The sequence below is a fragment of the Berghia stephanieae genome, chromosome 4, assembly GCF_034508935.2.
Source record: "Berghia stephanieae isolate SIO BIC M18660-M18661 chromosome 4, UCSD_Bste_1.3, whole genome shotgun sequence".
Taxonomy (NCBI): Eukaryota; Metazoa; Mollusca; class Gastropoda; order Nudibranchia; family Aeolidiidae; genus Berghia; species Berghia stephanieae.
This window is the reverse complement of record NC_088363.1, coordinates 12,440,995-12,465,356: the sequence shown is the minus strand read 5'-3', so window position 1 is coordinate 12,465,356 and position 24,362 is coordinate 12,440,995. Positions and strand designations below refer to the sequence as shown.

At 36.0% G+C, this 24,362-nt stretch overlaps 1 protein-coding gene across 7 annotated transcripts in view; it reads left to right on the top strand.

Annotated features, from left to right (window-relative positions):
* LOC144970039 (cytoplasmic dynein 2 heavy chain 1-like) overlaps positions 1-24,362 on the top strand; it is an 85,515-nt gene that overhangs the window by 18,019 nt on the left and 43,134 nt on the right. For 4 of the 7 annotated variants that reach the window (XM_078909233.1, XM_078909229.1, XM_078909230.1 and 1 more), the window contains exons 22-49: positions 178-348; positions 602-760; positions 1,391-1,614; positions 2,498-2,630; positions 3,159-3,243; positions 3,663-3,808; positions 4,595-4,714; positions 4,993-5,146; positions 5,576-5,696; positions 6,351-6,490; positions 7,061-7,179; positions 7,754-7,936; positions 8,712-8,935; positions 9,483-9,589; positions 10,384-10,598; positions 11,480-11,656; positions 12,121-12,208; positions 13,155-13,362; positions 13,890-14,019; positions 14,806-14,961; positions 15,918-16,016; positions 16,910-16,930; positions 20,204-20,364; positions 20,673-20,919; positions 21,581-21,732; positions 22,268-22,412; positions 23,220-23,490; positions 24,180-24,317. In XM_078909233.1, the coding sequence (XP_078765359.1) occupies positions 178-348; positions 602-760; positions 1,391-1,614; positions 2,498-2,630; positions 3,159-3,243; positions 3,663-3,808; positions 4,595-4,714; positions 4,993-5,146; positions 5,576-5,696; positions 6,351-6,490; positions 7,061-7,179; positions 7,754-7,936; positions 8,712-8,935; positions 9,483-9,589; positions 10,384-10,598; positions 11,480-11,656; positions 12,121-12,208; positions 13,155-13,362; positions 13,890-14,019; positions 14,806-14,961; positions 15,918-16,016; positions 16,910-16,930; positions 20,204-20,364; positions 20,673-20,919; positions 21,581-21,732; positions 22,268-22,412; positions 23,220-23,490; positions 24,180-24,317 (4,294 nt within the window). The remainder of the gene's footprint in view (positions 1-177; positions 349-601; positions 761-1,390; positions 1,615-2,497; positions 2,631-3,158; positions 3,244-3,662; positions 3,809-4,594; positions 4,715-4,992; positions 5,147-5,575; positions 5,697-6,350; positions 6,491-7,060; positions 7,180-7,753; positions 7,937-8,711; positions 8,936-9,482; positions 9,590-10,383; positions 10,599-11,479; positions 11,657-12,120; positions 12,209-13,154; positions 13,363-13,889; positions 14,020-14,805; positions 14,962-15,917; positions 16,017-16,909; positions 16,931-20,203; positions 20,365-20,672; positions 20,920-21,580; positions 21,733-22,267; positions 22,413-23,219; positions 23,491-24,179; positions 24,318-24,362) is intronic. The other 3 variants (XM_078909234.1, XM_078909232.1, XM_078909228.1) reach the window with 1 other exon arrangement.

The following is a 24,362-nucleotide window of genomic DNA, read 5'->3' as shown; positions in this document are numbered from 1 at the left end:
TAAATTTGATATACCAGGAAGTGAATAAGGAAAAAAAAAATAGACTCAGATTTTAAAAAGTAAATACTAAAAAGTCCAAATCAGCTTTTTAAAAAAAAATGAATGAATTTAATTAGTTTATGATATTTTCATTTTCGCTTTGTTTGAATCAGTTTGATTTTTTTGTTTGATTTTTAGACTGTCCTCCCAGTCCTGAAGTGGGTTCGTGGAGAGCCTCTGTCACAGGATCACTGGATGGAAATGTTCCGTCTGCTTCAGATGCCAAGGGGCACCACTCTAGAAAAACTTACTTTTGGACAGATTTTGGCTGCCAGCGACAACATCATCAAAAATGCTGATGCTATCAAGGTTTGAATATTCAATATAGAAAGGGATTAATTCAGTCATGTCTTCTATATCATTATTATAGTCATCAACAAATGCAACTGGGGCTGTATGTTTACTTTTTTTTGCTAAATAATAATGGTTAAAATCAATAGAAAAGAAAATGGGTTTGAACGCCTTATTCAAATTGGATTGGAATCATTCATTTAAAAACATTTTTTTTCGGGGTGTAATTATGACTATTGTTATATCAGAATCCTTTTTTTGTTGTTGTTAGGAATTGAACCAAAGAGCTCAGGGTGAGGTGACAATTCGTGAGGCTATCAGAGAGCTGGAGCTTTGGGGAGCTGCAGCTCAATTTTCTCTCACAGAGTATGAAGACAGCGGTAAGAACAAGATGAGCATCATCAAGGACTGGAAGGATCTCGTCAATCAGGTGAGGCTGTCCTTGTCAATAAGGGACTTCTCTATTTAAAAACAAAACCCCAAAAAAAAAACCCCAACAAAACATGAGCTTTTAGAGTAAATCAATATATTGGATAAAAAAAAAAAGAGAAATGGGATGATAAATTAATTGTTATGGATAAAACATTCTTGCATCAGGTGGTTGCCGCTCGGGGTCGTCTTTCATTTCTTTATCTAATTTGTTCTGTATTTTTGGGGCCCTGACAGAGAAAGATTTTCAGTTCGAGACAGTTTACACATGGGAACAGTAATCAGTCAGGTTGCATGGGAACAGATTTTTCTTTAAAAATAGTGGAAAGCTAATGGCACATTTAATTGAAAAATCCTACGAATTTTGTCCTCGATTTGGCTGTTTGGTTCCTGTCTAAAGACTCCCAACTCTGCGCTATCTTGATAATATACTGATTTTAAAAATTCCAATTCATTTTCATTGTCCTATATATTTTTTTTTTTTAGAAATGTAAACAGATGAGTGATTGAGTTTTGAAAAAATGTCAGTTGCTAGGACATGTCAGCACTTATCTTGCATTTTTAGATTTCACATAATATTCTATTGTTTGTGATTTCAAGTATATATATTTTTCATTAAAACAATCCACAGGTTGGAGACAACCAGTGTCTTCTTCAGTCTCTCAAGGATTCTCCTTACTACAAGAGTTTTGAGGACAAGGCATCGGTGTGGGAACAGAGGCTGGCAGACTTGGACGAATATCTCCACAATCTCAACCAGATCCAGAGGAAATGGGTGTATCTGGAGCCCATTTTTGGCAAGGGAGCTCTTCCCAAAGAGCAGGGCCGATTCAAGAGGGTGGATGATGACTTCAGGTTAGTCTGACATCTTGTGCGGCTATGTGGTCAAGTGGTATGGCACTTGCCTTCGGTTCAGAAGGCCCAGGGTTGGAGTCCTGCTCTGAGCAGTGCATGGATGAGTCTTTTGAAAAGGCTCTTTACGCACATTCTCGCACTGTACTCGGGTGTAAAATGAGTACCTGACTGTTAACAGCGTTGTCTCTGTCAGTAAAAATGTAATATTATCTTACAGGCATCTTGTCTCGTCCTACATGTTGTGTTGCTGTTGGTTAGCAACCCTTTGTAAAGCACTTTGAGCATGTTTAGTGGATATTGCTCTATATCAAAGCTCAAGTTTAAAAAAAAACATTTACAAATTCACGCATATTCGGAAAGTCTATATAGTCTTTATAGTTGGTTTTACAATTCTCATGAGCTTATAAAAGCATCCTTAACTACCCAGTCATGGAATTAAAATGGCCTTTTTTAAAAGTTTTTCTTCTAATGCAATGACTTCCTTGATTCTTTAACTTTTTGCCATTTCGAATTATTATAATCATTTTTAATTTTGAAATAATTGAAACAGTTGTCTTGCTGAAAATCAAAGCAAAATGAGGGAGACTGAAGCATAAGAGTTCCTTCTGTTGAATAATTGAGAAAGGGGATTAGTGTTCTACCTTTGTGACAATAATGTTTCATTGCTAATTCAGAGTAATGGCTTGTTTAGTAAATATGCTATAAGCAGATTTCAACCATAATGAGTCAACCAAAATGATTCACATTTTAATTGCCATTTATAGCTTTGACATTTTATTTACTGCCTACATTGTTATAAATGTTTTTACCTTTTGACTTTAAGATATTTGTTTGTAGATTTCACCAGAACTATTTTTTTTTGGTCTCCTTTTTCTTTCACCAGAAACATCATGCGTGATGTAAGCAGAGACAACAGGGTTCTCTCCCTTGTCAACCACTCCGGCTTGAGAAACTTGCTGACCACAATGTTGGATCAATTGCAGCGATGTCAGAAATCCCTGAACGAGTTCCTGGAGGTCAGTCTTGTTTTAATATCACGAAGTTCATGTGATCTTCTTGTAACTCTCTCCTTATCAACCCTTTTCAGAATTCAATTCTTCCCAAAACTTCACACCTACCCAACACAAAAATATATTGTTCTTTCTCAAACAGCAAAACAACAAGTATATTCCAGACATAATATTGCTCAGCAAAATGAGCTTTACAGCACAGTCTCATAACAAATATAATTTATTTTAAAATTGATAATGTACAAAAGAAATGAGAGTTAGAAAAATGTTGGTTACATCATAACGATTTTCCTGTAGTCGGTAAGGGGAGGGCTACTGTCAAAATTAGGTGCATGTGTTACAACTACACCACTAGGACCTAATAATTCTAAGATTATCAGTTAATAAACATTATTCTCATACAACTTCCAAAGCAAAAAATATTAAAAGATAGCTTAGTTGGAAGCCCTAAAAATGAATCCTAGCCACTGGACAACCACAAACATTCGTTTAAATGTGTTATTTCAATGTCAAGTATTTTCTATTCTATAACAGGAGAAGAGATCCATCTTTCCTCGTTTCTATTTTATTGGTGACGACGATTTGCTGGAAATCCTGGGACAGGCCACCAACCCTACAGGTGATTTGAACTATGTAAACATTACCTAAGACCTTAGTTACTTTTCTTATCACATCGGGTCACATGAAGCGCCAGAAATTTAGAAATAAATGTCTGCCAATACTAATATTCCCAAAGCTGTGAGCATATATTAAAAAAGACCCAAAAAACATCAAAAAAGTATAACAATCATAATATATATTTATATTTATTTATTTATATATTTATTGCACAATTCTAAGAAGCTTTTCTTTTGTTTTTAAAAAATGTAATTGTGTGAGTGTGTGTTTTTATTTTATTTTATTTTTTTTTACTTTTTCTTTTTTTTTCAAAACAGAGGTGATTAGTTAATCAACCATTAATATCGTCGATATTTAGCTATATGATATACAAGGATCTTCTTTTTTTCTTTTTCTCCTCTCTTCATTCCACGACTTTAGTGATCCAGTCCCACTTGAAAAAGCTCTTTGCTGGAATTCACTCTGTGGAATTCGACGAAACTAAACAGCACATTGTTGCTATGAAGTCCCTTCATGGGGAGGTCGTGCCTCTCAAGAAGAAAATCAAAATCCTTCCAGAAGTTGAGGTTCGTGGTCTCGTCTTGATCTCCACGATCTCTACTCCCAATCTCTCTCTCTCTCCCTCTCTCTCTCTCTCTCTCTCTCTCTCTCTCTCTCTCTCTCTCTCTCTCTCTCTTATTAGAGCAAAATGTTTGAAAAAGCGCCATATAAATGCAATCTTCTCTCTCTCTCTCTCTCTCTCTCTCTCTCTCTCTCTCGCCCTCTCCCTCTCTCTCTCTCTCTCTCTCTCTCTCTCTCTCTCCCCCCCTCTCTCTCCTTCCTCTCTCTGACTCTCTCAATCCTACTATGCTCCTCGTGTAGGTAAGAATATGTGAAAGCGATGCTCACATGCTAGAAGCTGTAGACTAAAAAGTAATGAAAAAAAAAAAATAACTGCTTCAAAAATACAAAACAACAAAAACAACAAAATACCAAACTCGGAATGTTTTGGGCTCAAAATCCCTTTTTCGTCCAAGGACAATAAAAACAAAAATTAATGTTTTTTTGGTTTTTTTTTGGTCATTGGCTGAAGAAAGGCTTAGAGTCCGAAACGTTCCATGTTTGGCTTTTGGTCTTGTTTTAAAAAAGCTATTATATTCTTCTTTTTTTTCGGTAAGAACACGTGCTTTCTGCATATCCATGTTCTTGTGCATTCTTGTCTTTTTCCTACCAATATTCAAATTGTGTACTTATTTCCTTGCCTGAAACAACGTTTTACTCTTGCTAATTTATGCCTCAACTGTAGTATGTTAATCACATTTCTTAAACTCCTTTGAATGTGCATTTTTTCCCTGGTAATTGTTTTTTTTCAGGTGTGGCTTGGCAAACTGGCCGATGAAATGAAAGATACTCTGAAGGAACTTCTCAATGCCTGCCTCAAGGACACAAAGGCGTCACGAGGAGGTTTGGACCCGAATCAGTATCCCTCTCAGGTAATTTGTCCGATGATATTGGATCTCTTTATACTCTCTTCACCAGTAGTAGTGCACAATAATAATGGTAATGGTAATAATAATAATAATAATAATAATAATAATAATAATAATAATAATAATAATAATAATAATAATAATAATAATAATCCAAAAACATTCCTCTCTTCAGTGATATCAAATGAAATTTATTTTTTAGAATCAATGTATACACAATATTAGATAAAGAATATCTTCTTTTTATTCAAAACTTGTTTATTTAAATCCGACATTGACAGATTTTGTGCCTTGCCGAGTACATCAAATTCACAGAGAACTGTGAAGAAGCCATCAAACGAGGCTCGCTACAGGAATTATTGCGTGAAGTGGAAGCACAGCTGGAAAGCTACACCAATGTGGATTTGGGTGGAGTGCAAAGTGTGGAAGCTGCAGGTTGGTTTATGCTTGGTTGTATTCCTAATTTATAGATGTCTGCTTTTTGTCTGATTCTTCAAATAAACCAGTCCTGCCTACTTAAATTTTTTTTTAAATTGTAGTTTTCAGAGGGAAAAAATAGAAGTCACTATAATAAGCTTCACAAATTAATGATTATTCATTATTAAATATGGCTTCAGACCCTAAAAAGATGCTTTGTGGCACCAAACTCGTCTTTTTAACACAATCAGTGAGACTTTGAGATGGTGGCGATGGAGCGATTTTTGTTTTGTTTCTCTCTCAATTGCTGTCCTTTACATTAGTCCATGTAATATGCGATTATTAATCAAAGTAAAAATTATTTACTTGCTCTGTTTATATTCATCATATTATATATATATATATAAAATATAATATATATATATATATATATATATTGCCACTCAGTTCTCCAGTTGAAACTGAAAGCCCTCATCCTGGACACGATTCACAACATGGACGTTGTCCACCAGCTGATGGCCTCCAATACGAGGTCTGTCCAGGAATGGCAATGGCAGAAGCAACTGAGGTGAGTGCCCTATCTCAGTGCATTGAAATGTTCTTGGACAGGCAGTGGGGAGCTTGATCAAAACATGAGAAGTGATTAAAACTTTAGAGCTTTCACATAGCGCAATATCCACTAAATATGCTCAAGGCACTTTACAAGGGGTCCCTGCCAACAGCAGCACTTAACATGTAGGATCAAACGTGATGTCTGTTAGGTGAATTTACAATTTTTTTTCCGGCGGAAACAATGCTGTTAATGGCCAGGCACTTGTTTTACACACAAGAAGAGAATGTGGGTAAAGAGCATATTCCAAGGACTCGACTTTGCGCCCCTCAGAGTGGGACTCAAACCCAGGACTTTTCATTCTGAAGGCGAGTGTCATACCACTAGACTATTATTATTATTATTATTGTTGTTATTATTGATATAATTGTTTTTATTATTATTATTATTATTATTATTATTATTATTATTATTATTATTATTATTATTATTATTATTATTATTATTATTATCTTTATTATCATTAACATCATTATCATTATTGTCATTGTTATTATTCAGTTTCTATTTTGTCTTTCCACCCCATTATGTAATACATCTGTTGTACCCATCAAGCAAACAATGATTAAACCAAAGCATTGATTTTGGCTACCCCCCCCCCCCCCCTTTCAGGTACTATCTCCGTCGTGATGGTCTTTGTGTAATGAGGATGGTGGATTCAGAGTTTGAGTATACCTATGAGTACCAGGGTAATGCAGCCAAACTGGTACACACTCCCCTGACGGACAAGTGTTACCTCACCCTTACACAAGGTGAGTAGTTTTCTATTACAGACCTGCCAACTTGAAATTATAAAAAATCCATAATTCTAATGGGAAATGGGAATAGGTAGTAATCACTATATACTTAACTTTATAAATTAGAAATGTGTCTACAGTGGGATTCAATAACCCTTCAAAAGCTTGAAAATTTGTGTTCTGCAGAGTGTGTGGTAAACATTGGTATTCAAGTACCTGTTCTTTTACAATAGTAACGTGCTCGTTCACGTCTGAGACAGTCCAGGAGGATAATGATTGTTGTTGTGCATCATCCAAGGATACAACGACAGTGCCAGAAGTTTTTAAAAAAATCTATAATCATTGTTATTCATGTGGCCACTTACCATGCTTAGCATGCCCTGACTGTTATTGCAATTGGAGACTGGCGCCCATAATCACTGATATCACCCAATTTAATGTGACTTTTGAGTGAGTTTTGTGTGTTGGTACGCTATATCCAGCTGGCGGATGTTGTGAGCATTTTGGCCAAATGCACAGCATCTATAGTTGATCAGGAAAGGGTTAAAATAAATCTTCCAAAGTGAAAATGTTTTATTTCTTGAGGTATGCACATGGGTCTCGGTGGCAATCCATACGGGCCTGCTGGAACGGGAAAGACTGAATCTGTCAAAGCTTTGGGTGGATTGTTTGGACGGCAGGTTCTTGTGTTCAATTGTGATGAGGTAGGATGTCGTTATTATCATTATCATGTCAGTTGTCGTCATCATCATCGTCATCATCATCATCATCATCATCATCATCATCATCATCATCATCATCATCGTCATCGTCGTCATCATCATCATCATCATCATCATCGTCGTCATCATCATCATCGTCATCATCATCATCATCATCAGTGAGTCATTTTGTTTGAGGTGCCTTGCCCAAGGACAAATTACACATACGTTCTTTGTTACTCATCCACTCTCTGACTACTCTCGATAATGTTTGACTCTGTCGCAAGTCCGTACAATTTAGCATCCTAACTCACACACCAATACACTGCATTTCTTGTCCTATGTGCCTACATGTACATCATTCCATTATCAAACAATAATTTAGTTGTTTAGCACTTATTAGAGAAAACTGTTTGGACAAGCGCCATATAAATGCAATCTTCTTTCTCTCTCTCTCTCTCTCTCTCTCTCTCTCTCTCTCTCTCTCTCTCTTTTCTCTCTCTCTCTCTCTTTCTCTCTCTTTCTCTCTCTCACTCCCCTCATTATTCACACATCACACTGTTGTTGCCACACACAGGGTATTGACGTGAAATCCATGGGTCGTATCTTCATCGGTCTGGTGAAATGTGGAGCCTGGGGCTGTTTTGACGAGTTCAACCGTCTGGAGGAGGCTGTGCTGTCTGCTGTCTCTATGCAAATCCAGGTCATTCAAGATGCCATCAAAAACAAAGCCAGGAGCATTGAACTCTTGGAGAGAAATGTGAGTAGTCTATCTTGATAGCTTACTATTTATAGACTAATCCACTTAGCAGGTTGAAAACAAAGCAAAGAGCACTGAACTCTTGCAGAGAAATGTGAGTAGTATGTCTTGAGTGGTTTCTATATATTAGGTTAGGGATAAAATTTATGAGAATACAAATTTGCATATCAAGCTCATGTTTACAACCTCAATGAGCTCACATTGTCTTTCATTTAGACCTAATTTACCTGTTGTTTTGTAACTTGAACGTCTGTCTCTCTGTCGGTGAGTATAATGTAAAATGCTTTACCCAAGGATACAACCCTGGAGTTTGAGTTTCACAATAAATGTCACCCATTGACCATTATCAATGTGACTTCACTTTTTTGGTATAGTTTTCTAGGGTGGAAGAAAATATTTGTATGCAAATTGAGATTAGCTATTTTGTTTTTGGAAAAGGCTTCATAATTTTTAAATTGTAATTTTCATGAAAGACGATGTAGGTCGAAATCATGGTTATTTACTTATTTATTCACTGCATGACCAGTTTTCCACTTTGATCATTTTAGGAAAGGTGCAAATTAAGAAGACATCCTTTCTTGTTTTAAGATCTTAAGATTTTTTAAATATATTTAAGGCACTTGATATATTTACCCTTTGTTACTGCCAGTAAAATCACCACAAAATTTTTTATCACATTGTTGATTACCAAACCAAAATCAACAAGGAACGGAACATCAAAGGTGTTCAGGGAAACAACGAATACAATTTAATTCTTTCCCAAATTTCTTTTAAGGTCGAAATTGACCACAATTCAGGTATTTTCATCACAATGAACCCAGCTGGCAAAGGTTACGGAGGTCGTCAGAAGTTGCCAGATAATTTGAAACAGCTTTTCCGTCCCGTGGCAATGTCTAAGCCAGACAATGACCTCATTGCAGAGGTCATCCTGTTCTCAGAAGGATTCAAACAAGCTAAAAATGTGGGTCGGAAATTGGTCAGCATTTTCAACCTTTCCAGGTGAGTGGTTGGTTCTTTAAGTTTTGAAATTTTAAGAATTGTTATGCTAAGTCTTTAAATGTTTATAGTTAAAATCTATTTGTTTTAATTTATAGACGAATAGTATCTTTTTTTTTCTTTATAAATATTTATTTTTTTTGCTTTGTAAATTTTAGGGGTCCCGATAGCTCAGTTGGTAGAGCACTCGCTTCACATGCAAAGGGACCTAGATCAATCCTAGGTGCAGTCGACATTTTTTTCTGACCCCCCCCCCCCCCTGTTCACCCAGCAGTGAATGGGTAGCTGAGTCTGTTAGATTTGGTGGAAAGTACTTGATGATAGACTAGCATCCTATCCAAAGGATAGCAATCAATTGCTATTGTCCATTTCATGCTATAGAAACCGGGATAAACTCCTGCTTCATGGGCCTGGTGGCTACTTATTTTATTATTAAAAAAAGGAAATTTTGATAACTTTCAATGACAATTTATTGTCTATATCTAATTCATTTTTTACATGAAATGCTCTTACCATCACCTACACCTCACTCTTCTTTTCCTCTACACAGAGAGCTTCTCACACCCCAGCAACACTACGATTGGGGTCTTCGTGCTTTGAAAACTGTTCTCAGTGGATGTGGAAATCTTTTACAAAATGCCAAGAGGAACAACTCTGGTGAATATGGTTTTAAATTTTTATTCAAGAATTTATCCAATGATTGCCGTATGAAACATGCCCTTTATAATAATTTAATTATAATAATTGAGCTTTTATATAGCGCAATATCCACTAAATGTGCTCAAAGCACTTTACAAGGGGTCCCTGGCCAACAGCAACATTTAACATGTAGGACGGGACATGACGCCTGTTTGGCGATATTACAAATTTTTTGGACAAAGCCAATGCTGTTAACGGCCAGGTACTCATTTTACACCTGAGTACGGTGAGAGAATGTGAGTAAAAAGCCTTTTCCAAGGACTCAACTATGCGCCGAACCCGAGGCTCGAACCCAGGACCTTCCGATCCAAAAGCGAGTGTCATACCACTAGACCACATAGCCGCCCTTTGTGATTTCCCAATTTTTTAATGACATAAAAGAACATGTTGCTTTTATTATTTTCTAACAGTCGAGTCTATTTGCAATGTTCAATCATGACCACAGAAGAAAAATAACTGTTATCTGCCATATGAATATGGTGGCGATGTAGGAGCTGAAATGTGAGGTATAGATGCAAATTTATTGACTGCAGATAGAAATGATGTCTGTAAAGAGTTGGAATGTGCTCATTAGTCTTCTTCTGTTACTCTTCATCCTCCTCCGCCTTCTCCAAACCACCACCATCATCATCATCATCATCATCATCATCATCATCATCATCATCATCATCATCAAAATCATCATCACCATCATCATTATCATGTGATTTAATTAACTGAAATTTTAAAACTTTTTATTCACTCCCCTCAAGGTAAAATTGACGGCACATTCGAGGCCAAACTGGTGGTTCAGGCCCTACGAATCAACACGCTGTCCAAGTTGACCTTTTCAGACAGCACCAGATTTGACTCTCTGGTCAAGGACGTCTTCCCCGGCATAGAGTTCAAGGATATTGAGTACGAGAGTCTGGCTGCTTCGTTCAGGGAAGTCTGTGGCGAGAACAACCTCATAGTCAACGAGAATCAAGTAAGCCATTTTCATCTTTATTGTCTATTGCAAAGTACTTTCCACCAGATCTAATAGACCCAGCTATCCAGTTACTGATATGTGGATAGGGCAGTCTGAAGAAAATCAACTGTATATTATCAATGGTCTCAAAATGGTATCATTTGAGGGTGAAAGCTTGCTGTTGATGTTTTAGTTTAACTATCGAAATAATAATAATAATAATAATAATAATAATAATAATAATAATAATAATAATAATAATAATAATAATAATAATAATAACAATTATATTAATAATAATAATAATAATATAATAATAATAATAATAATAATAATAATAATAATAATAATAATAATAATAATAATAATAGAACCCTATTATCCAAAGAAATTGAAATTGATATTGGTTCACATTGATGCCAGTATTAAATACAAAACATGGAGTTACTTGGGTCACTATGGGTTACTTGGGTCACCACAGGGTTACTCAGGCCACCAGGTGTTACGTTGGCTGCCATTTGTTGCCATGGATTAATTGGACCACCAAGGGCTAATTTGGCCACCAGGAGTTAATTGGGCCATTAGTGGTTACCAGGGTTACAAGGGTAACTTGGACCACTGGGGGTTACTTGGGCCACCGGGGTTACTTGGGCCATCAAGGTTACATGGGCCACCAGGGATTACTTGGGCTACCAGAGATTACTTGGGCCACCAGAGATTACTTGGGCCATCAGAGGTTACTTAGGCCACGGGGGATCATACCACTGGATCACTTAGCCGCACAATTGAAGCTTACCATTTCTTCATATTAATTTTCCTTTGGATAAAAAGCTACAGGCAGCATATATTGATAACTAGCTACCAAGGTGCAATCTTGTCTTTTATTTTTTTCTGTCCAGGTGAAGAAAGCTCTAGAGCTGTATGAGCAGTTGAGACAGAGAATGGGCGTGGTCATCGTGGGCCCAAGTGGATCAGGGAAGACAACTCTATGGAAGATTCTAAGACTGGCCATGATCAAACAGGGCAAGGAGGTCAAACAGTACGTCATGAATCCCAAGGCCATGCCTAGGACTCAGGTAAGTTGACTCACATTCATTTTGACCAGTAAATGAAATGAGTAAATACAAAGATAAATATACAACAAATAATTGAATGTGCATATTTATATAGAGCATTTCCATGTTTTTATCATATTTAGTGGGCATATCATATTCAATAACTCATTTCTCAGATATTCTCCCAAGAGGCTATATATGAGCGAAGGTCACCTGCAAAAAATATGATATTTTTGTAAAATCACTTCACAATAAACAGAAAATAACAATTGCTTGCTACTCTATGTGTAGAAAGCTGGTCTTTTTTTTGCAAAATATTTTCTGTCAAAATTACTTTTTGGTGAAAACAGGATTTTCGATACATTCAAACTGAATGTGTTTCCAAGTGTATGGATACTCAGTCAATGTAACTATCAGGACCACCTTCAAACTTAATCAACCTGTTCAAAGCAATTAACATATTTCTTCCAACTTTGACTCCACAGCTGTTGGGTCAGATTGACATGGATACACGAGAATGGACGGACGGTGTGTTGACCTACAGTGCCAGACAAATGGTCAGGGAGCCTCAAGGTTAGTGTTGCGTTGAGTTTGGACAATCGACCCTGGGTACAGTTGAGGTTTTTTTCTGACCCCCTTTGAGTGATTGGGTTTCTTGGTCTGTTTGCGATAGACTAGCATCCTATCGTAAGGATAGCAAGCAATTACCTTTGTCCATTTCATGCTATAGAAACTGGGTTAAACTCTGGCTGCAGGTACTTATTGGGTCTGAAGGACTCTTTTTAGTTTTGTATAGTGCTCGCTTTACCCTGTGTATAATAGTCTCCAAGCACTTGCTTGCCATGCAGTCTCTTCTCACACACAGTTTAATACTGTTTTGCATAATACATAAGTCATACATCTCATAAGCTCTTTAAAACAATAAGCCATATATGAATAGTGTAAATTTTATATCATGTACATGATTCATTTTGTATATTTCAATTTTGAGATTCAGGCACTGAAATGATCTGCACACGTCCTCCATCGACTCGATCATGAATTTATAGGATTTATAGTGATTTATGAGAATGAAATGGTCAGTAATCATACTTATAAAAGTAATGAACGAATATGAAGATAATAGTAATAGCTTTAAAAAATAACAAAGTACCAAATACGGAACGTTCCAGGCTCAAAACCATTTTTCAGCCTGGAATGTTCCAGGCTCAAAACCCTTTTTCAGCCAACAACAAAATCAATGAAAACAAACATTGACACCTCACTTAAAATCCAGACGTATGCAATGTATTTATGTTTTTGTTGTTTATGTCATTGGTTGTAGAAGGGTTTTGAGCTTGAAACATTCCATGTTTTATTTTGTTATTTTTTCAAAGCTGTTACAGTCATTTTTGTTCATTACTTTTTACAGTCCACAGATTCTAGTAGTTTAGCATTACTTTATCTCTTCCTGATAATCTTATTACAATTACCATCCTCCTATGTGTCTTAATATTGAATACTCTACTTCATTTTACAGAGGTGCAGTCTTGGACTGTGTGTGATGGTGACATTGACCCCGAGTGGATTGAGTCCTTGAACTCTGTCCTAGATGACAACCGTCTGCTGACCATGCCTTCAGGAGAGAGAATTCAGTTTGGACCCAATGTCAACTTCCTGTTTGAGACACACGATTTGAGCTGTGCTTCTCCTGCCACCATCTCTCGTATGGGAATGATTTTCTTGAGGTAAAACACTTTCTTGTTGTTCCTTTTTTTTTTGGTTTCTTTATATAATTCTTCTGTCTTCTGAAAATTAGATTAGAATGAAAAAAAAAAAAAATATTTTATATTTTGTATTCGGAGTGTTTTGATAAAATACAAACAAACAAACAGTTTTGTATTTATGAAATTGGTTATTATTATATTATGGACTGTCTATATTTTGTTCTTTTTTGGTTTTTTTTTGTTTCTAAATATTTATTTCGCTTTCTAAAACATCATTATATTACCATTGAGATTCATCCCTCATAGCCTCCTTGTGCCTAAGAGTTTTATCTTTCATATACAGTAATGTTATGTGATTGTTATAAAGTCAAATGTTATCTACTCTCCATATAAATTTAATCTGAAGTTGGAAAATTAAAATCTGTCATTCTGAAAAATAAATATACGAAACAAAACTATTGTTAAAAAAACAAACAGTATATTTTAAAGAGATAAATTAAACTAAACAACAAAACAACGGGGACAATTTTTTATATTTATGTCCACAGCGATGAGGACGTGGATGTGAAAGCCTTGGTCAATGCCTGGTTGAAGATGCAACCTGAGAACGACCAGCAAGTGTTGGCTGGTTGGATAGAAGACCATTTCTACAGGGGACTGCAATGGGTGCTCAAACAGGTGAATGAGTCAATCTTTTCAATATTCAAAATGGCATTAAAATACTTTCTAGCAGATGCAATATTTTTTTTTTTTTACCAATATGGGCTCTTTCATGAAAAGTATGTGACAAATAAATTGTGTCCCTTTAATTGTCAACTATTTTTGATATAACATTCATCAGTGCAGATTTTCCATCTGTCATTGGTTTAGTTATATATAGTTGGTTTAGTTATATAATATAGACTGTTTTTGTTCAGAAATAATATTATACCCATTATACTCATTATATATTCCTATATGTTGGAAAGTCATGTATTTATATATATATATATAAACAAGAAAGCATTTCTATAAGGGTGCCCATTACAATTTTACAAATATAGATTCTTACACTCTTGCTTTTGGAATTCCGAACATGTTCCTAATTGCTGTACGAGCTTGTGGCATGCAAAATGGAAGAGTGTATGAAATCTTTTATTCTGTCCCTCAGTCAATTCTGATTTCATTATCTCTGAATAAAAGACATTTTCAAAAATATTTAATGATACTTCTTTTTTAAAAATCCAATTTTAGTGAAATTTAACGCTTTATAATCTAACATAACAAATAATTATTGTCCACTCATTATCATAATGCATTACTATATATGGGGAGGGGTAAAATGATGTGCTTTTCCCAACATATACTCCACATAGGTTTCAAAATGTAACTGAGAATGTTAAAGTTAAAACTTATTCCTTTTTTTTTTTGGTTATTTCAAGCAAGGACGGTAAAACAATCTTCTTTCCCCTTGTTTTTGTATAGAATGACCTGGTGGTAGAGACAAGTCTGGTGGGCATCGTGCTGAACGGGCTGTCCCATCTCCACCACATCCAGAACAAGGCTCACTTTGCCGTGTCTCTCATACATGGTCTGGGTGGCAACCTCAGTGAGGGCTCTAGAGAAGTTTTTGCCAAGGAGGTCAAGTCAAATTTATTGATTATTCGTGTCTATTCCAGTTGTATTTATTATTGGAGATTAAGTATAGAACGTTTACATGATTTTTTGAGTGTGGCTATGTGGTTTAGTGGTAGGACTCTCGCCTTTGAGCTGGAGGGTTCAGAGGTTGAGTTCTGCTCTGAGCGGTGTATAGTTGAGTCCTTGGAAAAGGCACTTTACTCGCATTCTCTCACCATACTCGGGTATAAAATGAGTGCCTGGCTGTCAACTGCATTGTCTCTGTCAGAAAAAAAATGTAACATTGTCTAACAGACGTTGTTTCTCGTCCTACATGTTAAGCGTTGCTGATAGCTTGGGACCACCACCTTGAGCATGTTTAGTGGACGTTATTATTATTATTATTATTATTATTATTATTATTATTATTATTATTATTATTATTATTATTATTATTATTATTATCATCATCATCATCATATCATCATCATAATCATCATCATCATCATCATCATCATCATCATCATCATCATCATCATCATCATCATCATCATCATCATCATCATCATTATCTTTATGAATTGCAGTCGACAATATCAAATTTTACAATCAAAATCTGTTGCAACAAATAATTTATTGGGTTTTTTTTCCCCCTCGCCCACTCTTTGTTGGGGTAAATGTCATATAGAAAAGTGAGTGGAGCAGGCATTTTATGTTGGTAACAACAAGAGATGAGTGAGTAGGAAAGTGCCAGAAGACAATAGAGAATAAAAAGTTTTCGCGGCGGTGATGGGGTTTGAACCCGCGACCTTATTGGTACGACAACTCCTCCTGGCCAGTGAGAGCGTGACTGTACCATATGAGCTATCCACGATCCCAAAAAAGATCGTTTCTAACTCAGGTCAATCTTAGAGCTCTCTCTCTCTCTCACCGACATTTTAAAAATGTCATATAGAATGTTTTATGTTTGATATTTCCAGATCTTCTCTTGGACTGGCGAGTCACCTCCTGACTCCCGCCGTCCCCTGGACACGTTCTTTGACACCGACATGGGAAGGCTTATGCAATACAGTGCCGAGGTAAGGGAATTCTTTTTTACTTGGAGTTATAGCTAGGAATAGGACTTCTTTTCTATCCCAACTCATTAGTCCACTAAAATATCAAATTAAGAAATTAAGGAGCAGGCACCAGTGAAAGATAAAAAAAACTGAACAAGTGTGTATGAAAGGTGCCAGACAAAACAAGAAAGAAAAATACAAAAATAAAAAACCATCAGTCGAGGTCGACTGGTTTTTTGGGATGTTTTTTTTTTTTTGGGTATTTTTCTTTCTTGCTTTGTCTGGCACCTTTCATACACACTTGTTAAGTTCTTTATCAGTCCACTAAAACTTCATCATCATCACCATCACCACCATCATCATCATCTTAATCATCATAATCATCATAGTCACCATCATCATCATCTCATCGTTACCACTGTAATCATAGTCACAAGAGTGTCTTAGACATTGAAACAGTCCTTAAATTTTCAAAACACCAGGGTGGGGGGGGGGGAGGGGGGGGGGGATCTATCCATGTTTGATAGAATCCTTGATGTCGATTCCTTCAAAACAAATCCACACTCACACAATCGCACACATGCACACGCACCACAGTGTTACACAACAATGTTTCTTTTTACAAATCTATCCTCAAATTTCTCTCTCTCTCTCTCTCTCTCTCTCTCTCTCTCTCTCTCTCTCTCTCTCTTTCTCTCTCTCTCTTTCTCTCTCTCTCTCCTCTCTCTCATTCTCTCTCTCATTCTCTCTCTCTCTCTCTCTCTTTCTCTTTCTCTCTCTCTCTCCTCTCTCTCTCATTCTCTCTCTCTCTCTCTCTTTCTCTCCACCCCCTGTTTTTCTTACCTTTCTATTCTTTATACAACGCTCTGTCTCTGATTGATTTTATTATGTAACCAAAATGATTAATTTCACAGGCCCCAGCCGTGGTTGGACGGGTAGGTCTTACGTTCACACCCACTATTTACATTGGCCATTCATAAACGATTCTTATGATTTCGTTGTTTGTTTTTTAAATTATTATTATCCCTTATTTTCTTAATTTATGATTTATGAACATTTGCACAAATAGTTCAAAAATCTCTCTTTAAATTTGATTTATGATTTCTTACTCAATTATAGAAATAGGCAGCATTTTGGATTCTTATTATTTGCATTCGAATCATTTCTTAATTTGCCTATTACTATTTTTTTTTAGGAAAAGCGTTGTCTTTTACTAATTTTTAAATGATTTCTTTTTTTCTGCTATATGAAGTAAAAGGGGGTGAGTGGCCGAGTGGTTAAGTCATTGCACTGTGACCCCAAAGTCCCAGGTTCGACCCCCGCTTCAGGCACTTTCATCTTTTTCCCTTGGGCAAGAATATTAACCCCCAATTTGCTCACTCGGACAACATGGGTGATTCCTGTTGACACCAGATATCTTGTTTGATGAATCATTCATATTCCTTCGTGGAATGCCAAGGCGACGTATCTTATGATGTCGTGGTGGAAAGGCTTAATTAAAAAAAAAAAATTTATATGAAGTAAATCAATTCTAGTTTATCTTCTTTTTTAAATTTTTGTCTAAATATTTTTTGAAGTTTGTAATTTCGTAATATGTGTCATCATTTGTTTAAATAAAAAAAAAAGTTTACTAACACTCTGTTTTGTATGTAAACATATCTTTAAGATTTTAATGGCTTGGAGAAATTGGAGATGACTTTCTTGTGTGGTGGAAGAAAACATCCAAAAAGTGGTGTACGAAACAGTGCATATTTATCCTTAGCTTGCGTATGGTGCTTTCTATTGGTGGTGCATCTGTCTGGCAATCAAAAGGCCTGAGGTTCAAAACCCAGTTTAGAAATCAAGACTGATGTTTTTGGATATATTTTTTTTCTGGTATTATTTTATCTGTCTTGTGATTCATAGAATCGTACGCCACTTTTTGGATCTTAAGTTGATATCGGTGTATCATTTTAGTTATAATTGGAAAGGCTATACATTTCATTGGTTGAATGTGTTGGTTATTGATGAGAGATGCTACATTTGCATTGGCTAATTGCATTGGTGTATTATTGTGTTGATTTGTTTATGGAATGGTGGTGGATTGGCAGGGTTGGGCTTTTTATTTATTTATTTTTGTTTTGTTTGTTTGTTTGTTTTTGTTTCGTTTTAATTTTTATTTATTTTGCTTGTAGGTAGAAATTGTGTGAAATGAGTAATTATTATTTCTGTGTGTTTCATAGCTCGAAAGATTATAAAGAAATGGCCATTAAAGTGCTTCAGTTTATCCCGATTATTGTTACATTAAACAGACAAAAAACTTGCTTGTTACCCTTTGGATAAGACTTTGGTCTATCACAAAGTTCTTTTCACCAATCTAAGAGTCCCGCAAGTTCCCTGGGGCTGAAGTTTATCCTGTTTCTGTGGCATTAAATGGACAGTAACAATTTCTTACTTACTACCCTTTGGACAGGATTATAGTCTATTGCAAAGTATTTTCCATAAGATCAAACAGATCAAGCAACACAGAATACCACACGGAGGACAGATTGGTCAGAAAATATCCCAACTGCACTGAGATTATTTTGGTCCCTTTGCACTTGAGGCAAGTGTTCTAACCACTGGGCTATCTGATCTTCCAATGGATTGAAATACATAAAGATATAAAATTGATTACAAGCCATCTGGCATTGATGCAGTCGTTAGAGGTCACAGAAATATCTGAAATCATTTATCATTACCGAGACTACTACCTATTTAATCAGGGGTTAATGGTGGCTCTCCATTTTGGTTCTTTTGCCTTGGGAAAGATATTTATGTACACTACTACTATTGTTGTATATTAATAGCACAGGACTGCCTAATGTCTTTTAAAATTGTGCGCCATACATCCTTGATGTGTTTTCGGTCCTTTAAGAAATTATACCAAATATGTGAACACATGTATAGACGTGTAAAGTGAGTAAATAATAAAATGGTCAGAAAGAGTAAAGGAGATCAAATCAATTTCGTTCTACTTTTCTTTCTAATCTCTTTTTTAAAGTATCCAATTTGATACACATATTATGTCCACCACATATTGCACTTTATATAAAACAGGCGTGTAGCGGGTGGTTGGATGGGAGCATCACCCTTGAATCATATACCTATGATGTTCGCATGGGTGTACGATCCGATAGTGATGTCATTTCTTCTTCTCTTTACTAGCCTATCCTGCTTCTTTGGTTTGTGATTGTATTTTTGACAGGGGATATTTTTTTTTCTGTAAATCTTCTGCCTGTTTGTTCTTGGTTATTTATAATTTAGCTTATGATATCTTTAGGTTATGATTTTGATTTACATTTGTACTATTTTTGTTAGATTGCTTGTTTTTTTGTTTCAGCGGTCTCTCATATAACCTCAATTGTGTTGGAAGAGACCTAAAGCAACAAACAAAAAAAAAACAACAAAAAAACAGGCGTGTCATAAAAGGAGCATATTTTAATGTCAATTTTGGTTGAGTTCTATTGTTAAAATTTCTCTTCTAAAAGATGGATTTCTCTTTTGCTTATTATAAGTCAAAGAAAACAATTTTCTTAGAATCCTTTGCATTTCCTCAAATTTTTAAGATTTAGGACAACTGTAGACTTAACTTTCTACGTTTCTGATCATTTTCAGAATTTTTCAAAAAACGCCATTTTTACCCAACACAAAAATTGATGTTTTTGAAACTCAAACTCAAGAGCAATACGTACAATTTGTACATCATTTTGTGCAGCATAATAAACTTTACATAAACGGTATTAAGTTAATATTTATATGACAAAAGATTTTTCATAATATTTTGTGACGTACGAAACAAATCTGTATAAGAAAAAAATCTTCATTGTATCTGATCTGAATGTGAATGTGAATGTGAATGTTACTCAAAGTCGACTCAATTCTGAGTATTTGTATTCGAGGGCGGAGAGAGTTGTTGAATGTGACAGCCATTGTTGGTGTTTAGGCTGAAGAATGTTGATATTCTTCGTTTGAATGTTCCTAAATTTGAGTTGTGTTCACACATGATTCGGGAAGAGCTTTCCATTCTTTGATAGTGCAAGGTGCAATTAAAACATCAAAAGGAGTAGGAAAGGCAGGCTGATCTCTTGTTTTTCTCCCTTTGATCTGACATTGTTTCATACACACCTTTTCAGCTCTTTAAAATATTCTCAGTCAGTAACTGTGAATTCCATTCCTTCCTTCCCTAGAATGTGGAACATTTGAGTGCCGACCACTTCACATCGTCGTCATCCCTTCCCGTCATTCAAACTAGTGACGTTCTACGAGCCTTGGATTACTTCCTACCCTGGCTGGACCAGGAGAACAAACAGCCTTTCATTATTTGTGGTCCTGATGGGTGCGGGAAAGGGTGAGTGGTGTTGCTGTGTTTGTCTGTACTCCACTATTATTGTTATTGTTGTCACGATCATCGTCATCATCATCGTCATCATCATCAACACCATCATCATCATCATCATCATCACCACCGCCATCATCATCATCATCATCATCATCATCATCATCATCATCATCATCATCATCATCATCATCATCATCATCTCCACCATCCTCATCATCATCATCATCATCATCATCATCACCACCACCATCATCATCATCATCTGTCACCATCATCATCATCTGTCACCATTATCATCATCTGTCACCATCTTCCAGACTTCTCCTCCACCACGCCTTCGAACGACTGCGTTCCACCCAAGTGGCCATGGTGCATTGCTCGGCACAGACGAGTCCCGACCACATCTTGCAGAAGTTGAGTCAGATGTGTATGGTGATCTCCACCAACACTGGTCGCGTGTATCGACCCAAGGACTGTGAGCGTCTCCTGCTTTACCTCAAGGACATCAATCTGCCCAAGCCAGACAAATGGGGCACCTGTCAAATGATTGCCTTCTTACAACAGGTAGGTAGACATTGTCACTATTTATTTATATATACGTGTTTTAAACCTCTTTCTTTTAATCCAATGTTTTTATCTTTATTTAAGGTTAAGAGTGGTTATTATTTATATCAAATTAATTTTTATTTAAATTTTGCGGAAAAATGGTTTGTACCATTAGGTTTTTTAAATAGAATATTATTGTCTTTAAAAAAATATCACTCTCATTACATGAAAATGATTGAATGAAAACAATCCATAGTTTAAATCAGGACACACATTTTAGTATTATCATTATTATTTGAATTTTTTTTTTGTTCGTTCTTTCATTCAATCTTTCTTTTTTTAATTTCTTTTTCTTTTTATTAGGCAACAATTCAAAATTTATTTTTCAAAATGTAAAACTAAATTTAGACAACATTCTTTAGTTCATCGTATTGTTAACATTTGGAATAGCAGTAACTTTGACACAAGAAATGCTGGTTATCTTGACAAGTTTAAGAGTTAATTATTAATGTTTTTCATAATCATAAACAAATCTGATTCACTAAGACTGTTTCAATATCATGTCAAGTATAAGACATTGAAATGATATATTGTCCTAGTCAGCCTTTTAGAAGATAAGAAAAGATATTTTACTATGATGCATAAACTCTTGAATTGATAATTCTGTTTTACCCTACAGGTTGTGACTTACAACGGATTTTATGACTCCAACCTGGAGTGGGTGGGGCTGGAGGGTGTTCAGATCGTGGCCAGTATGAATGCTGGGTCAACTCTAGGGAGACACAAACTCAGCACCAGGTTTACATCGGTGGTCAGGATCTGTAATGTTGGGTAAATCAATCACTGAGTTTTGATTTCTTTTTCTTTTTAAGATGGATTTGTTAAAATAGAAACTCACAACTTTCAAAGGGCAAGATTATAAATCCTCAAATTTTTCACTGTGACAACATGGGTGATTCCTGTTGACATCAGACATCCTGTTTGATGGATTATCTATATTCCTTCATGGAATGCCTAGGCGACGATATCTTATGATGCCATCCCGAAAGGGCGTAATTAATTTTTTAATTGTCCACCCATCATATCAGTGATTGAGTAGGATCTGTTCAACCTGACAGAAATTACTTTGCAATGGACTAATGTCCTATTCAAAGGTAGCAAGCAATTACCATTGTCCATTTCACGATATAGAAACCGGGATAAGCTTTGGCTTCATGGGCTTAATGGCTCTGAAAGATTAAATTTTAAATCCCTCTAACATTGAACCAGTTTTTTATATAAGAAATGGACACAATGATGCAACAAACACTCATAGGCTTCTGTTTTTGTATTTTGTGTTTTCTAAAACTTATTCTACCCCAACCAGCTACCCAGACCGGGAACAGCTCCAGACGATCTACTCAGCATACCTGAAGCCAGTTTTGCATCGACAGCTTGGAAAACACCCAGTGTGGGGAAACAGCTCCAAGATCCACGCTCTGGCAGGATGTATGGTGCAGTTTTATGAACAGGTGGGTTGGACTGTAAATTCACTGTTATGATATCATCTTCTTACCTCCAAATAATTACGTTTTGGAATATAATGGCAGTCATAGAAACAAAACAAGCCTTGAAATATCGCTTTCCTTCTCATGGCATTCAAGATCTGAAAAAGTCTGTACGAAACAGTGCCAGGCAAAGCAGAGAAAAATAAAATAAAATAAAAATCAGACAGCCTCGAAGCTGGTTGATTTTTTTGGGATAATTTCTTTCTTGTATTTTTCTATTTGTTTTGTCTGACCCTGTTTCATACAAACTTTTTCAGATCTTTACTTTATCTTACACTAGTGCCTGCTCCCTGATTTTTCACTTTGGTATTTTCATGGCATTGCTTACTTAAAATAAACTTTGTTAAGATTGGTCCATTGACTTTGTTAAGAGTCATCACAACTCATCACAACAAATTGCTCACTTTCTTTCTCTAAGTAAGGATTTCACACTTTGTGATGTAAGTTTTTGGGAAGAAGATGTAAGTTTTTGGGAAGAAGATGTACGTTATTGGGAAGAAGATTGTTACACTTAAATTCTTTACATTAAAACTCATATTTGCTCATGTCTGTTACTTTTCATTTTTTTTCCCATTATTTTCTGTTTTTGCTGCCCCCCCCCCCTTTTCCCCCCCCCCCTTTCGTTCCTTTTTTTTTTAGTTAAGATTATTGTCAGCTCTTATTTGATTGGATTTTCATAGCGATTTACATGGTATAGATTTATTATCAATGAAAAATGAATTGAAAAGGCCTGCAAATCATGACTTTGATTGGGTTTTTTTCCCCATACAGTTGAGGACCAGGTTTACCATAGACGATTACAGCCATTACTTGTTCACACCAAGAGACCTGACCAGTTGGATCTTGGGATTGCTGCGGTACGACCTGATGGCGGACACCAAAGACAGCTCGGCAGACACTGTCCTGGAGGCGTGGGTGTACGAGGCACAGAGACTCTTCAGGGACAGGATAGTGGGTGCGGACAATAGGAGCAAATTTGACAACATGCTCATGTCTGTCGTGCGATCTGATTGGTCCTCCAATATATTTGATAATATTGACAGTAAGTGAATCGATCCATTAAATTATATTTTTGTTTTTGTTTTACCAAATAATCCATGGAATATGGGCCAGGCACAAAGTGAAATAAATCCTTTTTTATTTGACAAAGTGATTATTGCTTTATTTAGCCTCACACCAGTGAAGGATATTGGTGCATTGCCCCATAGTGTGTGTGTGTTTTTTTTTTCTTTTTCCATAATACCCAAACTTGTCTCCAGTCTTTTATTTGGTCAGGGGAAATTCTTTCTTCTTCTTTTTCTTTTTTTCCCCTCCTTTCTTATCCTTACATACTTTTTCAATCCCTAAAATATTTTGTTATTATTTTCAAGTGATAAGAATATTCTGGATAGGTAAAGTTCCCCCGTGAGCTTGAGCGATTTGACTTACTCAAGGCTACATAGAATAGCATGAATGGCTAATCTTGAACCCAAAACCTTTCAGTTACCAGTTAAAGACCACTGATTCACGTTTTCTAGCCCCCCCCCCCTTCCTCTGTTGATTTTACGCACCATTTAGGGCATACTATTTAGTTTGACTTGAAATTGTTAATGGGGTCTCGGTAACGAAATATTGTTAGAGCTCTTGACTCATTTATGTAAACCATTCTGGTTCGAATCTGTAAAATCTTTTGTTTTTTCTTCTGACGTTTAGGTTCATTGTTTTTTTTTCTTTTTTCTTTTCTATTTGAAGAGACCTTCTTTGTGACATGGGGGTCAAGGTCAGAGTCTGCTGCTGCAGGTGCTCCCATTCCACCGTTTGGAAAACCCCTGGGAAAACTGTCAGATGAAGATCTGAAGGCTGTTGTGGACAAGGGGATACGGCTGTACAGTAAGATTTTAAAAAATTATTTTTTTGTTGACAGTAATCTCCATA